This window comes from Phyllostomus discolor, chromosome 1 (genome assembly GCF_004126475.2).
Source record: "Phyllostomus discolor isolate MPI-MPIP mPhyDis1 chromosome 1, mPhyDis1.pri.v3, whole genome shotgun sequence".
In the NCBI taxonomy this organism is placed as follows: domain Eukaryota; kingdom Metazoa; phylum Chordata; class Mammalia; order Chiroptera; family Phyllostomidae; genus Phyllostomus; species Phyllostomus discolor.
In genome coordinates this window covers 167,226,052-167,247,362 of record NC_040903.2, presented here as the reverse complement: position 1 = coordinate 167,247,362, position 21,311 = coordinate 167,226,052, and the positions used below count along the sequence as shown (strand labels likewise).

The 21,311-nt window shown below is 32.6% G+C and overlaps 1 protein-coding gene across 10 annotated transcripts in view; it reads left to right on the top strand.

Annotated features, from left to right (window-relative positions):
• Positions 1-21,311, top strand: part of ZNF280D (zinc finger protein 280D) — a 94,489-nt gene that overhangs the window by 47,674 nt on the left and 25,504 nt on the right. For 6 of the 10 annotated variants that reach the window (XR_004904925.1, XM_036033923.1, XM_028508132.2 and 3 more), the window contains exons 12-17: positions 524-658; positions 2,430-2,737; positions 3,418-3,558; positions 9,752-9,814; positions 13,877-13,995; positions 14,143-14,179. Coding sequence is in view for 9 of the 10 variants with exons in the window: in XM_036033923.1 (XP_035889816.1) it covers positions 524-658; positions 2,430-2,737; positions 3,418-3,558; positions 9,752-9,814; positions 13,877-13,995; positions 14,143-14,179 (803 nt within the window). In the remaining variant the exon portion in view is untranslated. Of the gene's footprint in view, positions 1-523; positions 659-2,429; positions 2,738-3,417; positions 3,559-9,751; positions 9,815-13,876; positions 13,996-14,142; positions 14,180-14,300; positions 14,745-14,766; positions 17,393-21,311 lie in introns of those variants that run through there. The other 4 variants (XM_036033950.1, XM_036033963.1, XM_036033936.1 and 1 more) reach the window with 4 other exon arrangements.

The window sequence follows — 21,311 nt, the reverse complement described above, 5'->3', positions numbered from 1 at the left end:
TATTAGGCAGCACTGCTTTATATAACCCTTTTTTCTTTCTTTTTTAATTTAACCATTTTTATAACAACTTTCTTTGAAATGTCTCATTAAATATTTGAATTTCCTTTACCAACTTTAAACCAATTGGTGAGAGCAAAATTAAAAAGAATTTACTTTTTTTCTATGATAAAAACATGTAGCATAGCTTATTTTCAAAGTATCTTGTGTCTAAACATTTTAAAATTATAATTAAAGGAGCCTTCATACCACTATTAAGAGAATTTTGATTAGAACCTGTTGCTACAACTTTTAATGTTCAAGAAATACTGATTTCTGTATAGTAGCAGACATTTTTTGAAACCCAAATACTAGTGCAAAGAGTGCTTTAAAAATGAAATAATAGTTTGCTAATATTTAGGATGTGAGATATAAAGTACTATTTTAAGAATTGTTTAGGTAGCATTCAAATTAAGCCAGAACAGTTTTAGGACACAGGATTTGTGGTTGTAGAAATTATTTTTCCTTTTTTCTGTTTCCTAAACAGAAAAAAGGAATACATCGTTGTACAAAATGCAGACTGCAATTTTTGACATGCAAAGAGAAAATGGATCACAAGACTCAGCATCATCGAACATTTATAAAACCTAAACAGCTAGAAGGATTACCTCCTGGAACAAAAGTGAGTTCAAATATGTTACATTTTAACATTTGGTATGATAATAGAAATTATCTTCTGCCTGATTTTATCTCCTGAATATAATACTTTAAAACATGATTTCTGATTTTTATTAAGACTCTAATTGCAAGTTTTATCAGTTTTATGTTTAGAAAAAATCTAACTATCCTTTTTTTGGTTGGCAGTTTGTGCTATGCTAGAATGATGCTCCTTTGTAGAGTGCAACTAGATGTTGTGTTCCCTGGACAAATGGGTTGTGTCGATATTATGTAATCCATTTTGAGGTGTTCTTGGCAGTGTCTATATCAAGGTTATCTGCTAAGGTATTTGAAATCAGGAATCATGACTTATTTATCTTTGTGCCCTCAGCATCTGGTGTAATGTTTTGAATGCCATAGCTTCTTAGGTGTTTATTGAAGTTGTTATTGCTGAGTCTACTCTCAGAGAAACGAGTTCTGCTGCTGGATAGCATTTGTGTATTAAGTGAGCAAACACATGTCTGACTACATAGTGATGATTGTAATTTACCCTCTGTTTTTTCTGACTTCTTTATATACAGTCAGCTCTTGAATATTTGTTCCAGTGGAGGGAAACAGAGGCATGGATAATCCAAAGTGAAATAATCCCCAAAACATTTATATTTGGCTTTGGGTACTTACCTTTGAATGTGGGTATGTCTGTTATTTGAATTAACTAAACAATATAAAGCAATGCTCTGAAGACCTTAGAGCAAGAGAAGCTATCCAGCATCCTTCCCTGCAACCCATTCATTCCATGCTGGGACTAGACATGCATAACACGAATGTAAGCAGTGCAGCCCTCTCTCATATTTTCCTTTATTAATTATAATAGCAATAATATTAATAATGATGATACTAAATGTTTTTTATAGCACCTTAGAATTAGGCCTTCAGTGTACTTTTTCTTAGGTACTATTATTTCATTCATACAGCAATCTGGTGAGTCAGACAACACAGATAGTGTCTCACACTATAGATAAAGAAGCTTAGAGAGGATAACTTACTTATTCTAGGCCACATGGCTAGGAACAAGTATTATGAGATTTAACCTCAAGTCTTACTCCAGTGCTTTTGTATGATACCAAAACATGTTTTATAGGACTTCCTATAAGTTGTTTCTAATATACATGGGGGGAGGATAGTCATATGATTAACAGGAAATGGTGGTAGCCATTTGTGTTTTCCATTGTTAACCAATTAATATAATTTTTGAATACTGAATTGTAAACTTTATGTTAATTCTCTTTAAGGAAATTCTAAATATTATTAAATTCTCCATGAAGTATATTGAATTTATGTAACCTCTCCCATAACCTTTGTAAATATAAATTCTGCCAAATGAGTTACCTGGAAAGAGGAGGTCACATTTACTGTGGGTAATGCCAGGCAAAGGGTAATGTAGGTTTCTAGCATTATTTTTTGGGATTTGAGATCTAACTTTTGACCTCTCTGTGATATTTTTAGTTAAATCAGGACATAGCAATAGCTATGGAATATGCTCTTTAATATTCATATAATTCCTAATTACCCATTAATAACAACATATAACTGATTTTAATACAAATATATATTACAAGTAAGTAAATATCACATTTAATTTTATTTAAACATTTAAAAGAAATGGAATATTTATCCAATTATATTTATACTTACTCTTTTCAGAATACTTGATATTTAACTTTTTGTTATGTGGTGATATTTTAATACTAATGCAAGGATTAATTTTCTAAAGTAAATATTATCTTTACTTGTAGGTTACTATTCGAGCTTCAGTTGGACCTCTTCAGTCAGGATCTTCAGCTACACCTTCTATTAGTGCAAACACTTCTACCCTTCAGGTCTCACCTCCAAGGACAAAAAGTGTAACTGCTAAAAATCCCACAAAATCTAACACAAGTAAACTTAATACAACTAAATCTAATGCAAGTAAATCTAACTCAAATAAGCCTAATGGAAGTAAATCTAAATTGAAATCAAAAATCTCTAATGTGCAAAAAAAACAAAGCACTTTGGCTAGTAGCAATAGAAAAAGTAAAGTCAATACAGCTTTGAGGAACTTAAGGTAATCTCTTATTCCTGATATATAATACTAATATCTTAAATATAAGAATTAAACTTTTATTTAATATAAGTGTATTCCATTATACTACTCTTTCATATATTTATATGCTATCATGATAAGTGCTAAGCAATAAAAGTTTTTTTTTTTTACTACTGCTGTTGAACACTACTTACCTACCATGTTTTTCCTTTAATATTCATGTATTACACTGGTTTTATTATATGTTGTGCTTATTATATCTTATGGCATTTAATTTGCTTAATTTTATTCCAGTGATAAGCATTAATTATTGTGGGATTGTTTATACTTAGTCTAGCTGTTGTTTCATAGCAAATTTTTTTAAGATTTTTAAATTTATTTTTAGAGAGAGAGGGAGGAAAAGAAACATCAATGTGTGGTTGCCTCTCACACACCTCCTACGGGGCATCTGGCCTGCAACCCAGGCATGTGCCCTGCCTGGGAATCGAACCAGGGATTCTTTGGTTCACAGGCCTGCGCTCAGCCCATTGATCCACACCAGCCAGGGTTGTTCATAGCAAATTTTAAATTTATAAGTCTTTGTTTACATATGTTAATTTTAATAACTTAACTTTAATTAACAGAACTTTAATAAGGCTTTCCTTTATTATTTTTGTTTTAAAATATATTTTTATCATTTTCTTTTTTTTTATCTCCATAAGGTATCGTCGGGGAGTTCACAAGTGCATTGAGTGTTGTTCTGAAATAAAAGATTTTGCAAACCACTTTCCTACATATGTCCATTGTAGTTTCTGCAGATATAACACTAGCTGTAGCAAAGCCTATGTAAATCATATGATGAGGTAAGATGAGTTAAACATTTGTGATTATCAATTGAATTATAATCCAGCAAGTTTGGTTTTTGAAAACAGTTTTTCTATTAGAAACCAATTTTTTTCTCAAGGAACTAAAAACATCTAGCAATAGAGAATTTCTAGGATAATGCTGGTTACTATTTTCCGGCAAAGTAACTCATACAATTACTGTAACTAGAATTATAAGAGCATTTAGACTAAAGAAATTAGAATAGGTCTAATAGGGAAATAGATTTCCTATGGGAATTATTTTTCCTATGGAATTTTCAAAATTGGTTATTTTTAAAGATAAGAATTTAAATGGTTTACATATATTCACCAAACAAATACATGCAATCTCATGAGTGTTATTCTCTTCAGAGCAGTCACTTTGAGAGACTCTGGGATTTTCAGTGGTGCTAGGAACTTATTTTGAGTCTTTTTCTCCCTCTCTCTTTCCATCTGTCTATCAAGCTATTTATCCTTGCATTTAGTCAATAAAATGACAGACTATTCTTTTTAAAATGCCATTGTTGAAATATGTTTCATTAATTCACTCAGCTTAGATTATTTGAGTGCCTAGTATTGACTCTATGCAGAGAAAGCTTTCACAGCCCACTTTACTTTCATTTGTACCTGATTAGTAGAAGCATCTTTCAGGGTGGATTTCTAATTTTAAAAAATAAATAGTAAAAATGTCATTTAGATATAAACTGGGTTGATTATTCAGAGTGAGGTGGTTTCATTAGTTTTAAAAGTAGAATTAAAGTTTAATAAAAGTGATTTTCTTGTGGATCATAACATGACCTTTTTGTTACTTTCTGGTTATCAGCTACTCCTTTGAAGGATTCTCCCACTTTTCTTTTTTTATGTATTATTATTATTTTTAATTTAAATTATTTTATTGTTGTTCAATTACAATTGTCTGTATTTTCTCCCCTCCCCCTTGGTTTTGTCCATGTGTCCTTTATAGTAGTTCCTGAAAACCCTTCTCCCACTTTTCTTGATGGCTTCAGTACCTCTTCCACAATTTTCCCACCTTGATTTAGTGTAACTTATGGTACCCTGACTTCTTTGATGCCCACATTTCACATTAACTTTTAAGCTATTGTACCCTCTTTCTTACTGTGTACCATTTTCATCTTATCATATACACTGTTTCTTTCTTTTGAATTCCTACTTCCTATCACTTTCAGGGCTTTGACTTTTTTCTAAAGTCTAGCAGTACTTGTCTAGCTTTATAGTCAACCTTACCCTCAGGGTCATCTGTTTGGATTGCTGCGTTGTTGTTGTTATAGTTATAGAATCTGTCACCTTTAGTCATGCTCACCAGGCACAAAGGCTTCCTCTTCCAAACTTTATGCTCAGCTCTAGGCTACCAAAATGGTACTTGATTCAGTCAACTCTCACTTTAACTTTGTGATTTTTAACTTCAGTTGGGTTATACCTCTTTATGTACAGAACCTATTTAAACCTTCTTCAGTATGCTAAAGGTTTTATTGTATTTTAATATTAGTTGTTAATGTGGTCTACAAACTATTCAGTAGGAGGTCATCCTTTTAATCAGTCTTTTCAACATCAATATTTTTCCTATTACCTTCATCCACACATTGATCTCAGAAGTCAGTGATGCTCCACTCAAAGTTAACTCTGTCTCTTTTCTCTCTGGTTCTTCCACAAACTTATTCAGTTAACTTGCTACTTCATCTCTCCTCTCAACCAGGTTTCTTTTGCTTACAAACATTTTCAGGCATTTTTTTTTAAGATGGAGATTTGTCCCTACTACCTACATTTTTTATTTCTTGTCTTTTTCTTACCATTTTACATTTGTAAGAAGTTTGTTACTAACTTATTTGTGATTTATTTCTTTACTCATAAATTTGAGTGTCATCCCCACCTGCCAACAAACCCCTACCACTTGAAAGATTATCTGTCAAGTACTTATGTACCACACTTAACTCATTTTTTTAAATTCTTACTGCTCCATGACTTCAGAGTTTTGATATTGTTGTCACTCACTTTGGAAACTGTTCTCCTCAGCTTCTGTTGAACTGTTACCACAATTTTTCTTCCCCTTTTGAGTGCTCCTCGATTTCATTGCCTTTTCTTCCTTCAACATTTCTTGCCTCTTTACATTTTCTTTGCTGGTAACTTAACCTCAAAAGGTACACTTTTACCTTTCAGAGAGAGAGAGAGATTTGTTGTTCCACTTATCTAGGCATTCATTGGTTGATTCTTGTATGTGCCCTGACTGGGGATCAAACCTGCCAACCTGGCATATGGGGACAACATTCTAACCAACTGAGCTACCCAGCCAGGGCACCATTTATTTATTAATTACCTTTATGATTTGGGCAAGTTGCTTGACTCCCAGTTTCCTTTTTTTTAAAAAGAAAGTTACTGTGATTATTCCAGAAAATTTTAAATTAAAGTGATTAATAATATGATTTGCACTTAGGAGGCATTCAAGTAATTATATCTATTATTTTTTTCTAAGCTGTCAATATTAGGTATTGTGGATAATGTCCTTGCCTTTGATTTTCACAATTTAGTAGGAAAGATATATTTACCTAGCTTAATGTTATAAACCATAAGAATGACCATGAGAATATAGAGGAGGTTAAAATGAATTCTTTAAAGAAGAAGTAAGAGGAGGTGTCCTATAAATAATATTTCATTTAGGTTTACAAGGGTGACTTTTAACATTTCCAAGGAAAAAAATGTTTGTATAATTATTCCTATAAAATAAATAAGACAGAGCACTGAATTTTTAAAGATATGCTTGAGTTTATTATATATTTTATGTAGATTGGTTGGCTCTAAATAATAATCACTAGGACAGTTGGCTAATTGTGATAGCATCCTAGCTGGTCTCCTGTACTCCCCACCTACCCGCCTTTTTCCAGTCTTTCTTATGTTGCTTGAGTAGGCATATTCCGTAAGGTCACTTTTTTTTGCCTAACACCCTTTGCCTTCCTGATTTTAATAGGATGAGGTTCAAATTTTCTAAGAATGTAAGACCTTTTAATATCTAGTTTCTAACTACTTTTTTCAGCCACTTTAACTCCTATTTTCTTGAAAATTCCTCTCTCAGCCTCTTTGCAGCAAGGCAGTAGGGACCTTCTTAACTGAAATGAACTAAATGGTAGCTTGCTTCTTCTGTACTTGAAAGTACAGAACTTTTTATGTGTCACTATTGGTGTTTAGCTTGTGATAATTATTTATGAATATGTATTCACTCATTTAACAAATATTTATTAGGCATTTATTTTGTGCCAGCTTCTGTTTGACTCCTCCCAGACCCAAGTCTGAACTCTAAAGCAGACAGTTTGCCTTCTTTCCTATTGTATTGGGTTGGCTAAAAAGTTATTTTTTTTTCCATAAACTAAAAGACGTAGTTTTCATTTTCACCAGTAAGTGTACTGATTTGGATATTTTAAGTATGTTCGCTATCTCCCATGTGGTATAATGTTGATTATTCTCAATTAATGTCTAGATTTTATTGCTATGAACTTCCACTGGTCTACCTGACTGTGGAGCATCGTCCAGTGAGAGATCTCCATCATGAAACTTCGCAAACCACTTTTGACACATTTGATCGGTCACAGCACCTTCTCTGTACGCTGCACAATTTTTTTTGCATTTCAATTGCGTGTTTACCTTTCTTGAAATAATAAAGCATAATATGCAAAACGTGTATTTTCTTCCATCTTCAATATTAAAATGGCTACACAAAAATTCACCAATTTTGATAAGATTTTTGTCCATCAGGTATCATGATAAAATCTTACAGAATTGTTTCAAATGAAGTTAAAGACAAAGTGCTAATAGAGCTATCTTGCAGAAAAAACCAAATGAACTTTTTGGAAACCCAGTATCATTAGCCTCTAGACTAGTGTCTTTAAATATAGTAGGTATACCATCTATGTTGTTGGATATTTGGGAAGTTTTTCCCTTTGTATTTCTTTGGGAGTAAAATTCTTACACCGAGTAAAAACATTATTTAAGAACATACAAAAGGAGTTTTTTCCCTGTAGTCTTATTAAGGTATAATTTATACACAATAAAATTTACCTGTTCTTAGGGTAGAGCTTAATGAATTTGGGTAATGACACAGCCGTATAACCAGGTGGAAAATTTTTAAAACCTAGATTTTAACATTATGTTTTCACTATGTTGTAATAAAAATCCTAACCTTTTCCTTCTTTTCTTTAAATTTATTCCTATATTGTTAACTTCATGTAGAGCTATTTGGAAGAAGGGTAGTTTTTATTTGTTAGCAAGAGATTCATTCTTAAAATACAGAAAACCGTAAGTGTGCAATTTCTGTATAAATACAAATAAAGAAGCAGTATAAGTTTGATTTTTAACCTCACCTGAGGATATGTTTATTGATTTTAGATAGGGAGTTGGGGAGAGAGAAGCATGAGTCGGCTGCCTCCTGTATTTGCCCCAACCAGGTCTGGAACCACAACCTAGGCACATTCCCTGTCAGAGAATCGAACCTGCAACCTTTTGGTGTATGGGACGACGTTCCAACCAACTCAGCCACCTGGCCAGGGCTAAGTCTTTTTTAATAGATAGGGAACTTGATTAAAACTGGATTCAGATGATTGAAATTTTAAAAGTACCAATGTTTTAATAAGGTACAAGTTATAGACAGAAATGGAAGATATCATAAAGGCCCTGAAGTATAAGTTTTTCCCTTCTATTCTCTTACTAAATAGGTATATGAACCAAAACAGTCTGAGTTTAAGAAAAGAAATAGGGTTGTTTTTTTAATAACTTAGTTTGGTTCACATTCTTCAGCAGTCATAAAATTTGGGACTCATTCCTCTGAGGAAACACAGTTGTGTGCTTAAATTTTTGCATATAATTTTAATGTTTACCAGCCCTGTGATGTTTTCTTCTAAAAATACTATTTAATTATTTTTGTGGCAATGTCTTGAATTTATAAGTTCTTGAATAGAAGTTATCCCCTGATTGAAGAAACGACTATTAGAAATTTTCTGAGGATATTTTCTGGGGATTATACTCAGTTATTTCTTTTCTCATACATACATGCTGTGCTGTTGATAGTTACCTTATATCTGAGAGTGACCTGGTTAGTTGGCTACTCTGGTACTGAGGGTGTTATCTATGCAATCTAGGGCTACTGCTTCTCAAATTTTTGCTTGCATAAGAATTACTGAAAAGGCTTGTTAAAAGACATTTCTGGGCCCCACTGCCAGAGATTGGTTCAGTAGGATTGAGGGAGGGAGGACACAAGATTTTGCTTTTCTAATTGAGCTCCCGGGTGATGCTGATTTTAAATCCATGGCTCCACTTTTATATTGTGTTAGACTAATGCTGTCTTTGTAGTGTAGGGAAATATTCCTTACCAGATTTAAAAGGCTTTATAAAAGCTATAACTGGTTACAAAGCTCAATTAGTGGTTCTGCTTTATTTTTTTAAATTACCTCTACTAGTAATTGCAGAGAACTCTCTAAATGTTTGATTTTATAGATGGTAAGCAGTGGCATTTTGCTGAGTACTATTTACTTCTAAAATCATTTAGATTCTATCCCTCTTCCCCCACATGAGCACATTAAGATTGGAAAATTATTTTAAAAACATTGATTGTCCTTTTTTTTATCCTCACCTGAGGATATGTTTTTATTGATTTTAGAGAGAGAGGAAAGGTCAGAGAAAAACAGCAGTCAGTTGCCTCCTGTATGCACTCCAACCAGGGATGCAACCTGCAACCTAGGTATGTGCCCTGACCTGGAATCAAACCCGAAACCTTTTTGGTATATGGGATGATGCTCCAACCAACTGAGCCATCCTGCCAGGGCATAATGATTATTCTTGACAGTTGTTCATATTATAACAAAAATATTAGCAAAAAAATTAAAATTGTTTTCAACTCTTAACAAATACTAAATTAATTTGTGCTTTATTTTCTAATAAAACTTGATTTCCTTTTATGCAACAATGAGATTACTGTTAATTAAGCATATGCTTAGGCAAATTGTGTCTTTAGAAAATAAATAGGTAAAATAGAATGTAAAATAAAATATTGAGTTACACAGGGATGACACATTTAATTTGCATCATGATCTTTTAATCAAAACTAGAAACTTCAGTATGGACTTGAAATACAGCTATAAATTAGTATGACTATTGTAGAATACAATTAATAGAATCTGTTTTGTCTCTCCAGCTTTCACAGTAACCGTCCAAGTAAAAGGTTTTGTATTTTTAAGAAGCATTCAGAAAATCTCAGGTAATTAATTGATTTTTTTAAGTCTTTCTGTTGAAAAATGGTATGACTTAAATTTTTAAATATATTATCCTTAATGAGATGTAGTCCATATACCATGTAGTTCACACACTTAAATTGTACAGTTGATAGTTTTTAGTATTTCACTGAGTTGTGCAGGCACCACCACAGTTAAAATCATTACATTTTCATCAGTCCAAAAAGAAACTTGTACCCATTTGGTCATTCCCATTTCCTTCCAACTCCTCCATCCCTAAGTAACCACTAATCTTCTGTTTGTATAGATTTGCCTATTCTGGACATTTCATGTAAATAGAATTATGTAATATGTGATTCTTTGTAATTGGCTTCATCTGTTTAGTATGTTTTCCACTTTATCTGTGTTGTAGCATATATCACTACTTCATTTTTTGTTGCTAAATAATAATCCATTGTATGGCTATACCATAGTCTTTTTTATCCATTAGGTTATTTTAATTTTGAGGCCATTATAAATAATGCAGCTGTGAACATTTCTGTACAAGTTTTTGTCCAAGCATGTCTTACATGTTAACTGTGCTGAGTGTTTGAGAATCTTCCAGGCTGTTTTACAAAGTACCTCAACTATTTTATATTTTTACTGGCAGTTCCAGTTTCTCCACATCTTTGCCTACGTTTGTTATCTCTTTTTGATTATAGCTACCCTCGTAGGTGTGAAGTGGTAACTCACTCTGGTCTGTTATAACTTTTTTTTTAACCTGATGTTGGGGTGTCCCACTTGGAAATCTAAGTGATTGCTACTGGATGTTATATATTGATAGTTTCATTCATTGTATCCTTAGATTACTGGTATGACTAGCCTGTATTCTCTTGCTAAATTTGTTTCAGTGGTGCAAAGTGATGTCAATATGAAATCATCATGCATTTAGGCTGTAAAATGAGAACAAAAATTTAAAATTGTGTCCTTTCCCCTGTACTTCACTCCAGCACTCCCTTTCTCCTTTCATTTGCTTAATTTTTCTCTAGATCATCTTTCCTCATCTGATATACTGTATACTTTACTTTTTTTGTTTATTTTCTGTGTCCTCTTACTAGAATGTGTGCGGTGTGGATTTTTGTCTACATCAAACATTGATTAGTGCACTCAGTAAATATTTGTTGAATAAATTAAAGTATGTGTTGAAAATCATTTATGTGGACAGTAGGTCCCATCTATGATGTTGGACCAGTAGGTCACAGGGAAATAAAATTTGATTGAATTTAGAAAGTATTTTAGGGCTAGTTTTAAAATATTTACTGAATTCAGTGAAATGGAGTAAACTATTAGATGTTGCCTTTATTAAAAAGTTTTATAAAAATTAAAATAGTCTTACATTCAAAAGATAAGATTTTAGTTTGACTTTTTTGGAGGGGTGATTTTTATCTCTCTGTTGTCAAGCCTAACTGTTCTGTTTTAAAGTGAGTTACATTATTTTAAAGATCTGAGGTTTTTCTCAACTTGAATACATATTAAGTTAAAAATTGGTCAATTCTGTGAATGGAATATAGCATACTTACAATTGTATAGAACAGTGGTTCTTGTAATTCTTTATTGAAAAGGAATATTCATTATTTAGCTCAGTGTTATGCATCTGTCATGTACATAGTGTACAACTCCTGTAGAGATGAAAGTGGTGAAGTCTTAGAACCAATCTTCAGGTAATGTACACTTCATTGTGTGGGAGATATAGGTGAACTTAAATAAATAATGCAAGGAAGGTTTTAATAAGTGCAACAGGGGTTATTTATTTCAAAGGGAGAGATTACTTGTAATAATCCGGATAGGTATTGTACTTGGCTTTAAAGCATGAATATTGTTTATACCGATTGATAGAAGAGGCACAGCAACTTTTATCAGCAACTTTCAAGTTGGAAGAAATAGCATGAATAAAGGCACAGAAATGAAAAAGTGAAAGGCACACAGATTTGAATAGCTAGTAGTAAATGAGTGGAGCGTGGAGTTTATATAGTAAGTTTGAAGTCTGGGGCAATAGTTTTGAGCTTAGAGATGAAAATAATAAGGCTAAGGAGTTTAGGCTTAATTTGGAGGGCACTGGAGAACCTTGGATGTTTTATATAAAATCAGGTGATACAGAAGGAAGGTTGAATTGAAGATATCCTTCCTCTCACCTTTGACAGTAGGGTGAGTTACAGATGCATGAATTTCAAAAGTATATTTATCCTTTGTTAAATTGACAGTAACAGTGATGGCATTACATGATTTTTTTTAACCTAAGGAAAAACAATATTTTAGCAGGATTTTAAAGAATCTTATGGACCTGTAAAAGCAGGAGGTACAGCCAGAACAAACAAGGGAAACAGAAAACCATCAGTTACTGACATGGCTTCTCTCTAGTCTAACCTGCTAAAAGCAGGATGATCTTGTCTTTATTATATTCTCTAGACTTGGGTTCCATTTTCCTTTCTCTGTGCCCACCAGCATTCTCTATTGATGACCCAAATATAGTATTCCAGCCTTCTACATTTTTCTAGCCTTCTACATTTTTCCAGGTTAAGAAATTTTATTATAAATCCCAGTTACAAATCCCTGTTTAGAAAAGGCTTGATTTGGGTATTCTACCCCTGTCCAATTAACTATATCCAGTAGAACAGGCATTTAGCCCCTACTTACCATTGAGACCACTTTGAGTGTCTGCGACGGCAGTTTGTTAATGGACAAGACTATGTAGTTAATCATTAAAGTTAAGTATTTATGTCTTAACTTAAGTTTTTTAGTTTAACTTAAAAGTATTTCATTTAGAAATCAAATACATTTTAATCACTTTTGATGAGGGTCTTTAATTAATGTTTGATAAAGTTTAAGTTGAATAGACTAAGGTTTTTAAATAGTCTTATTTGCAATTCAGTTTCCTTTAAACAACTTAACATCATTTTTACATTTAACATATATATTTTTACTTTTAAACAGCACTTCACATGCTTTACCCAACAAGTTCCCAAGTTTTTCACTCTTATAAATATAATAAATTAAACAGATAGTGGCTTTCTAAGTTTTCTGAAACATTTACATACTATTGCAGGCTTAATATTTTAAAATATCTTTCAGTTAAAAATCAAAGTTTTAAACACATTTAATAAGAATCTTAAGGCCAGTGTTACATACTAGAATATGCCATTTATGTTTAAATATTTCAAATAGCAAATGCTACATACTTTCATCTAATGAGTATAAAAACTATTCCTAAATGCAAAAAAAAATGTTTCCTAAGCTTTTTGAAAATTTATAATCATTACATATTTCATTTAAGAACTACAGCACTCAGTGTTTGGTGAGGAAACAAGTAGTTCAGACCCCAGCAAGTGGGCCAGTGTACAATACAGGGATGCTGAGGAACTCAAGTGTTGGACTTTAACTACTTTAATTAATTCACTGTTAAATGAGAATAATAACACCTTGGGTAGTTATGAGAATCAAACAAAATAATGGATAGAAAACTTTTAACACATAGTACATAATGACAGCTACATCATGATCTGTATATTTTAAGCCTTAATATTTCTGTTGTAATTTTTTTCTCACCTAAATAAAACACTAGATGTAAGCTTTGTTAGAGCACAGACTTTTTTATTTTTCATTTATATTCACAGTATAGTACAATACTAGCATAGTGTGTATAAGGATAGTCTTAGTAAATATATATTGAGTGAGTGAATACTATTGCTTTACATTGCAGATGGGCAGATACACAGGTGGATTGTGACTGGTTGAAGTGACACAAGTTGTTGGTGGAAACAACACTGGGCTGTAGGTCTCTTGACTCCCAGCTTTTAGCAAATGGTCTGAGAAGTAAAAGTTGATAAAATAAAGAATAGTTTCTGTAAATAAATGTTAGCATAATTTGAATATGGCTATGTTGTTTTCTAGAGAATCAATTTTATTATACCAAGTTTATATAACAAAAATAGGATTGACAGTTTGACACAAAAAGCAAATTATAGAAAAATAACTATTGAACTTATATAGATTTTCATAAAAGATAAAAAAACCTTTTTCTTTTATACTGTTTGCTTTTTTTTTTTTAATAGGGGCATTACTCTAGTGTGCCTTAATTGTGATTTCCTAGCTGATGTTTCTGGCTTAGATAATATGGCTACGCACTTGAGTCAGCATGAAACTCATACTTGCCAAGTTGTAGTAGAGAAAGGTACGTGTATATATAATTGTGTTACTTTGGTTTTTGATATTTATTTCAGTATTTTTGGTCAGTCACAATATGGGTTCTTTATGAAATCATTATTCTCATCATATTTCATATACTGTTTTAAATATAAAACTTTTTTTCTAATTTCAGTTTCTGTTTGTATCCCAACTTCTGCTCATCTTTCTGAGTAAGTTTAATTTTTATTCAGTGCATTTTACATTGATGGACTTTAGGACTATTGCATTTTGAAATGTATTATTAATAGAAATGAAAAATATTAAAGTATTTTGTTTTGTTTTTTTTTAAAGCTGCTTGTTGAAATAGGTTCCTGCTCTATGGAGCTCGTGACCTGGTGCAAGACAAGTTGGAATTTCCTAAGTTCAAAGTTCTGAGATGTTTTCTTACACAAAGGCAGTTAAGCAGCCAAGTTCATGACACTAGCTCTCATTATTCAGCTTTTTTCAGCTTCAAATGGGACTAGATTCTTATTCCACCTTATCTTTGTGTCAGGTTGACATATCTTAACATATGTTGTTTTCTCCAGTTGGCTTTTTCCAAAATAACTTTTGTTGCTGTAGTCATTTCTTACTTTGCTTAAAATAATTTGTTTTTCACTGCTGTACTTGCCTTTAGAATAATACATTCCAAATGATATGGCTGTTTGTCTTTTTTCTGTTTTGTCTGCTTTCTTAATTTCTTATAAGTGTTTAGGCCCAATGATTGTCTTTTTCTTCATTTGCTGTCTGTCATTGTGCTATTTTTCTTATTTTTCAGATGCAGAAGCAGCCCAGAGATTTCAAAAAATGTCCAGGGTACACCTGGACAGTGTCCCCCTTCGATGGACACAACTGATGCCTGTTCTCTCTTTCCAAGGAATGTGAATAATTTCACAGTGGGACCTGCTCTAGGTTGTGGTCTCAAGAAATCAGATCTTGGGGAGACTGCCATATGTCATGGCTGGCCTCCCATAAGGTTGATGCTAATTTAGCCAGAGATGGTCTGTCTCAAAGCCCACCAAATTGAGCACAAATTTCCACTGGGGACTTTGGCTCTTGATCCTAAGCTTGTGGGTCATTTCTGGCCAAGAAAAGCCCTTCAAATCAGTGCTTCAACATTCAAGTTGAAATTTAGTCATTTTGGCTGCTGCCCTTTAATCTTCCCCTAGCATGAATGTAGTCCAAGGAATATAAAAGCTCTGGTTGTTATAAAACCATGGTTATTTTCATGTCCTTGGAACAACAGGTCTCCACAATTATGTTCCAAAATTCCAGTTATTTTTACTGTCATTTAAAAAATATTACACAATTCTAACTCTACAGTTTTTCAACAATACTGGTTTTCAGATTTTTTATTTTTAATAAATTAATTTTGATTGCTTTATGTTCTCCAAATTTACTGATTTTATGATGTCTGTTTTTATATTCTTTTCTATCCTTTAACACTGTTTAGTGTTTGCTTTGTTTTAAGACTTCCAAGAGATTTCCTGTAGTTCTCTACAGATTCTCTATAGCAACCTACTTAGAACTTTTTAATTTGGCTGTTGTTTAGACCATTAGGCATTATTGTATCCTCTGACTACTTTGGGATTATTATTACATTATCTTAATAATCATGAGTTCTAAGATGTAAAGGATTAACAAAACCTCTTCCAGATCATAAAACAAGTTTTAAAGTTACATATCTGTCTGGTTAACACATAATATCTACTTAGTCATTAATGTAGTTCCTTTGGGTAAAGGGTAACATTAAAAAAAAATACGGGAGCCAGTAACGTATTTGTTTCTTTTATATATATATATATTTTTTTTCACATATACATGAATATTTTTTTAAATTGACATTTAAAAATTTTAATTATATTGTAGTTAAATCCACTAAACAGTTTTGAAGTTATTTTTTCTTTTAAAATTTTATTTAAATGTCTCAGGAATTATTTATTAATAAATAATTTCATATGAATTCTATAGATTTTACTATATAAATAGGTTATTGCTTTGTTTTGGGAAGCCTTATTATTTGACCTGCTGATTAACAACTGTATCTACTTAGAGCATCTTCCATTTTTCCCTTCAGCACAATTGGAAGGTCACTATTTATACTATCCTAATTTCTTGAATTTTTCAAGACAGGCAAAACACCTTTTGTGATCTTAGTTGCTATAAGGATAGACAGATTCTGAAAGTAATTGCTCAGCAGTGCTTTTTACTCTAAAATTAGAACTATTTTTCTTTGAAACAGACTCAAAGTCAGTTTAGATGAGTTTATGAAAGGTGTTCCTTGCAATTAATTATCAAGAAATTTTAATCCATTAGTGGGTTTTTGTTTTGTTTTGTTTTGTTTTTACCAGATAACCACTCTTGGTATATTTCCATTCAGTATTTTCTATGAATAGTTTTCACATACAATTTTTTTTCTCTCTTTTTAACTTAACATTATAACTTGAACATTTATTCTTAATAATCGACAATTTGGTAATATCTTTTTTAAAATCATGTGTTATTACATATACCAGTTGTAGACCATTTAGCTTATTTTCTGTTTTTCAGAATTATAAGTTATGCTGAGATAAACATTCTTTTATGTGTGTCTTTGCTGGCTTAGCTGATTGTTTTTATAGGAAAGAATCTTAGAAATAGAATAACTAATTCTAAAGGATCCAAACTCTTAATACATTATTTAAGTTTTCATTTTGATTTCTACAACTATTTGAATGTAACTTCATAAAAGAGCTCTAGAAAAGCAAATTGCCTGGAAGAATTTACTTCCAGTTTTGAAACGTTTGAGACCTAGACTGTTTAATATTTTCTTTAAGCAAGCACAGAAATCTTTTTTATTTTTTGCTGAAATATTTTTGTTTTAATACTTTATTGTTTATGCTACTATAGCTGTCCAATATTCCCCCCTTCATCCCTCCCTCCACCCAGCCTGCCTTCCACTTCCATAGTCAGTTCCCACACTGTTGTTCATGTCCATGGGTCCTTCATATTATGTTCTTTTAAGAAACATTCACAGGTATTTAGGGAATAAAGGGCTATTTTGTCTGTAACTTACTTTCAAATGGCTCAAAAAATAATAGTAAATAGACACATACTGATATGAAGAGAGAAAGAATGATTAAGTAAATGTGGGGAAATGTTAACAATTAGGAAACATGGGTGAAGGGAATACAGGAGTTCTTAGTACTATTCTTGCAACTTTCCTATAAATCTGAAATTACTTCAAAAAAAATTATAAAAAGGAGCTCAACCCATACATTTGAAACTTCCAAATTAATTGCTACTGTAGATTAATGATTTTCAAAAGCTCTGAAAGTGGCTTATAGGTGGATGGTGATATACTGTTCTTTATTTCCTTATCTGTTTCTAGGAAAAATTTGTCATTCACCTTTCCATACAATTTTTTAAAATATTTTAAAATTTTGCCCAGAAGCATCTTTCCATTGTTAAAATAAGTTCCTTTTTTACTTACAGGTATTTGTTTTACCTTGGTTATAGTTCAGAAATAGGATAAATAATATTCTTTATATAACAGTATAGGAGTACTGCTTTGTATTTTTCCATAGAACATTATTTTATAGTATGATCAAGCTCATTGTCTTGTTCAGACTTAAAGTTCTGTCACCTATAACTTTTTTAAAAATTGGTTTAAATTAAACACTTAAGATGCTTAGTATAAAACTTGCTTATTGTAGACAGTTGGTAGAATTTTAATTTGGTGCTAATAAGTTTTAGCTTGAGTCTGATCTGACCAAGTTATTCTAAATAGTTTATTTACCTGATCAGAAATTAATATTTCATGCATGTGTGCTTTTGGTTATGCCTGAATAAAAAGTGAGATTGGGTCAGTTTGAGTCCATCACCATTCTTAGAAACAGTGACTCCTAAACCACAGAGACATGGATGCTTACCGTATTTTGTCACATTTTGATAAAACACTTCACCTCTTTGGGCCTCGTTTATTTATTTGTGACTCTTTCTTGAGTATCTACTTTGTTCCTGGCTTTGTTGTAGGTGCTAGAGAAATGGACTAAATTCTCTGTCCTCATGGGACTTATGTTTTAGTGGAAAGGTAGATAATAAAAAATAATTAAAAGTATAATATATTCAGTGGTGGGCAATATATGGAGAAAAATGAAGTTAAGGAGGGGGGATAAAAATACAGATTGAGAGTTTTTATGCTGCCATTTAAAATTTGGTGGTCAAGGAAGGCCTCACTGAGATGAACTTTGGGTAATGACCTGGAGGAAGAACTGCAAAGAGACTTGGTTGGGTGCCATTGATTGAACAAGAGGGAAACTAGTAGGAGACGGGGCCTGCAAAGTAATGTGGGCGATATAGGATCTTATAAATCATTTTAAGGCATTTGGCTTTTCATATGAGATAAGAAACCATTAGAGCATTTTGAGTAGAGGAGTGTTTTGTACCTCAGTAAAATTCACAATCAACAATAAAACCTTAAATACAGAAAAGTGTTTATATTACTACTCTAGCTGCTGTCTTGACGATTTAACTGTAGAAGAACAAGGGCAGGAGATAACCGCATTTTTCGGACTGTAAGACACACTCCCCTGCCCAATTTGGGAGGAAAATGGGGGTGCCTCTTATAGTCCAAATGTAGTTTACCTGGCTCGCTGTTGCGGGGGGTGGGGGGAGGATGGCCTATGTTATTTATGTTATTAAATGTTTTACCACATTTTTTGCTTCAGAAATTTTTTTCCAATTTTCCTCTAAAACCTAGGTGCATCTTATGGTCCGGTGTATCTTACAGTTAGAAAAATTTGGTAATTAGGGACAGACACTGTTATAATAATCCAGGAAGGAGATGATGGGTCCTCAAGCTAAGGTGCTAGCACTATAGATTATATGAGGTTTGACTTTGGATATATTTTGAATTCATTGATATTTGGATGTGAAGTGTGAGAGAAAGTATTAAGAATGATTCCACAGTTACTGGTATGAACAACTGGAAAGATGGCATTGATATTAACCAAAATAGGAAAGACTTGGGAGGAGTAGATTAGGGAGGGAAGATGAGGACTTTGATTTTGCAACAAGTTTTAGTTTGAGGTACTTATTAAAAATTCAAGTGGAGATGTCATTGTCATTAACCTCTATGAGTTTAGGGGAGTATTCTAGGCTGTAAATAAAATTTTAAATTTTAAATTGTCATTGGAATGAATGCGGATAAGGCTGAAATTCGAATAAGGTCTGAGTTCTGAATCACTGTCAATATCCTGGTTATGATACTGTACTATAATTTTGTAAGATGTTATTGGGGGAACTGAATAAAGGTACACGAAATCTCTGTATTTCTTACAGCTGCATATGCATATACAATTGTCCCAAAATTAAAAAAGATTCAGTTAAAAAAAAACTCATGGGACTGTATGAGATCACCAAGGTGTATAGTAGAGAGAGAGTACAAGATCTACAGACTGAGTGAGCTCTGGCACACCTGACAATAAAGGGTTGGGGAGATGAAGAATTAACAAAGGAAACTGAAAAAGAGTGGCTAATGCTATCGGAGGAAAACCAAGGGAGTGGTAGTGTCCTTGGAACCTTAGTTTCCTATTTGTAAATGTGAATGCTGACTTCTTCTAGAGTTCTGAGATTCTGTTATTCGTTATGGTTATACCTACATGTTCTTTTGAGAAGATAAATTCAGAGTGCCACATATTTTATCTCTAGTAACAGAAACAAGGATGCTTTCTGACCTTGAGAAAATTAAATTGTTCACATTGTTCCTCAGCACATTTAACTGTCTACAGATACTCTTACAATTTATTACATTTTTATAAAAGGAGGTAACTGAGTGAGTGTTTTCAAGCTGTTTTATAGACCAAATGTCAGTTTATAAGTTGTCGTTGGGGGGAACATTTCCGTAGTTAAATAAGCTTAGGAAGTACAAGTTAAGGTTAAGTAGATTCTTTAATATGAGATTTTTAGGACCTTTGAATCTAAGAAAATATTTATTTGTCCTTGGAGGGGTCATGCTCTGGATGATCATTTTGGGGTTATTTGTATAGAAGTGATGGTTGGAATTGTACCTAAGGATGAGATACACAAAACTGAGCAGATCTGAATGGTAAATATTTTTAAATTATTTATTTATCTGTTTTTTAAAAATTTTGTATCCACTTGAACTTTCTGTCTTGGTTAATAGCATTACCCTGACTCAAGGCAGGCACTCGGAGGCTCATATTTGCCTTTCTCATTTACATTTATCCAGTTGGTACTTACATTCTGTTAGTTGTACCTTATTTATCATCTGCCTAAACTTTCTCTTCTCCATGACATTGCTGCTGCTTTACCTCAGACAGGCATTAACTGTCTCTAATCCGCACTCTGACTAGAGCCTTTTCTAATACCATCCTTTTCCTGTTGCACAAATCTGATCATACTTTCCTATGTTAATAGTTCTTAGAACAAAGTTCTTAGCATAAACATTTTAGCATGGCCGTCAAGACTTTTCCTGAAGTGGCTCCTGCTGTCTCTTCAATTGTGTCTTCAAGTTATTCTTCCTTGTTTCCCTACATACCAATCGTATGAGATCACTCAGGGTTTCATATCATTACCATCGTATTTTGTATTCCTTTGCCTTTGCTCTGTCTTGAAGCCCCTTCCCCTGTTTGGTTACTCTTGGTGCAAGCCAAGTTCACTGTAGTGTCTTCACTGCCTTCTTGCATCTCACTTTCACAGTGATTTGGTCCTTTCTTTATACAGCCACTGAGTCATGTAGATGTCTTTTTTCTAGTACTTTTCACAGTTCTGTAAACATTTCCTTCAGTATGTTTCTTTGACAGTGAACTTCTTGAAAGGAGGGATTATGTCTTAACTTTGGACTGGAACTCGTAGCATACTACCTAAAATATGTGCAACCCAGTATATGATCAGTAATGGTACACTAGATGTTTTATTGTTATTTATTAGTATGATGATTAGTGTCTTAAATTTTATTCTGAATGTCTAAGTGGAAGGTATTGAGAACTGATGACTTTACTACTACTGGCTTGTTGTACAGCCTCTTTCCAGCTTTTTTATAGTATGTGTACAAGTATTCTTAGGTTGAAAATTAAATTTTGAAAATCAGCATTGAAATTTTTGGCTTTTCAGTGTTATTGGAAAGAAAGAATGTGTCCTGGCTGAAATGAATCTGAACATTTTTCTCCTTATAGCTCCTCTCCCCATCCTATGGTATGTTTATAGTGTGAACGAATCTTCAAAAGAACACACTAAAGTAATTGACCCTAAATATTCATTTTACATGTATCCATAAATTGGTCATCTGACCTGAAGAAAAATGCAAGTAGCGACACTTAC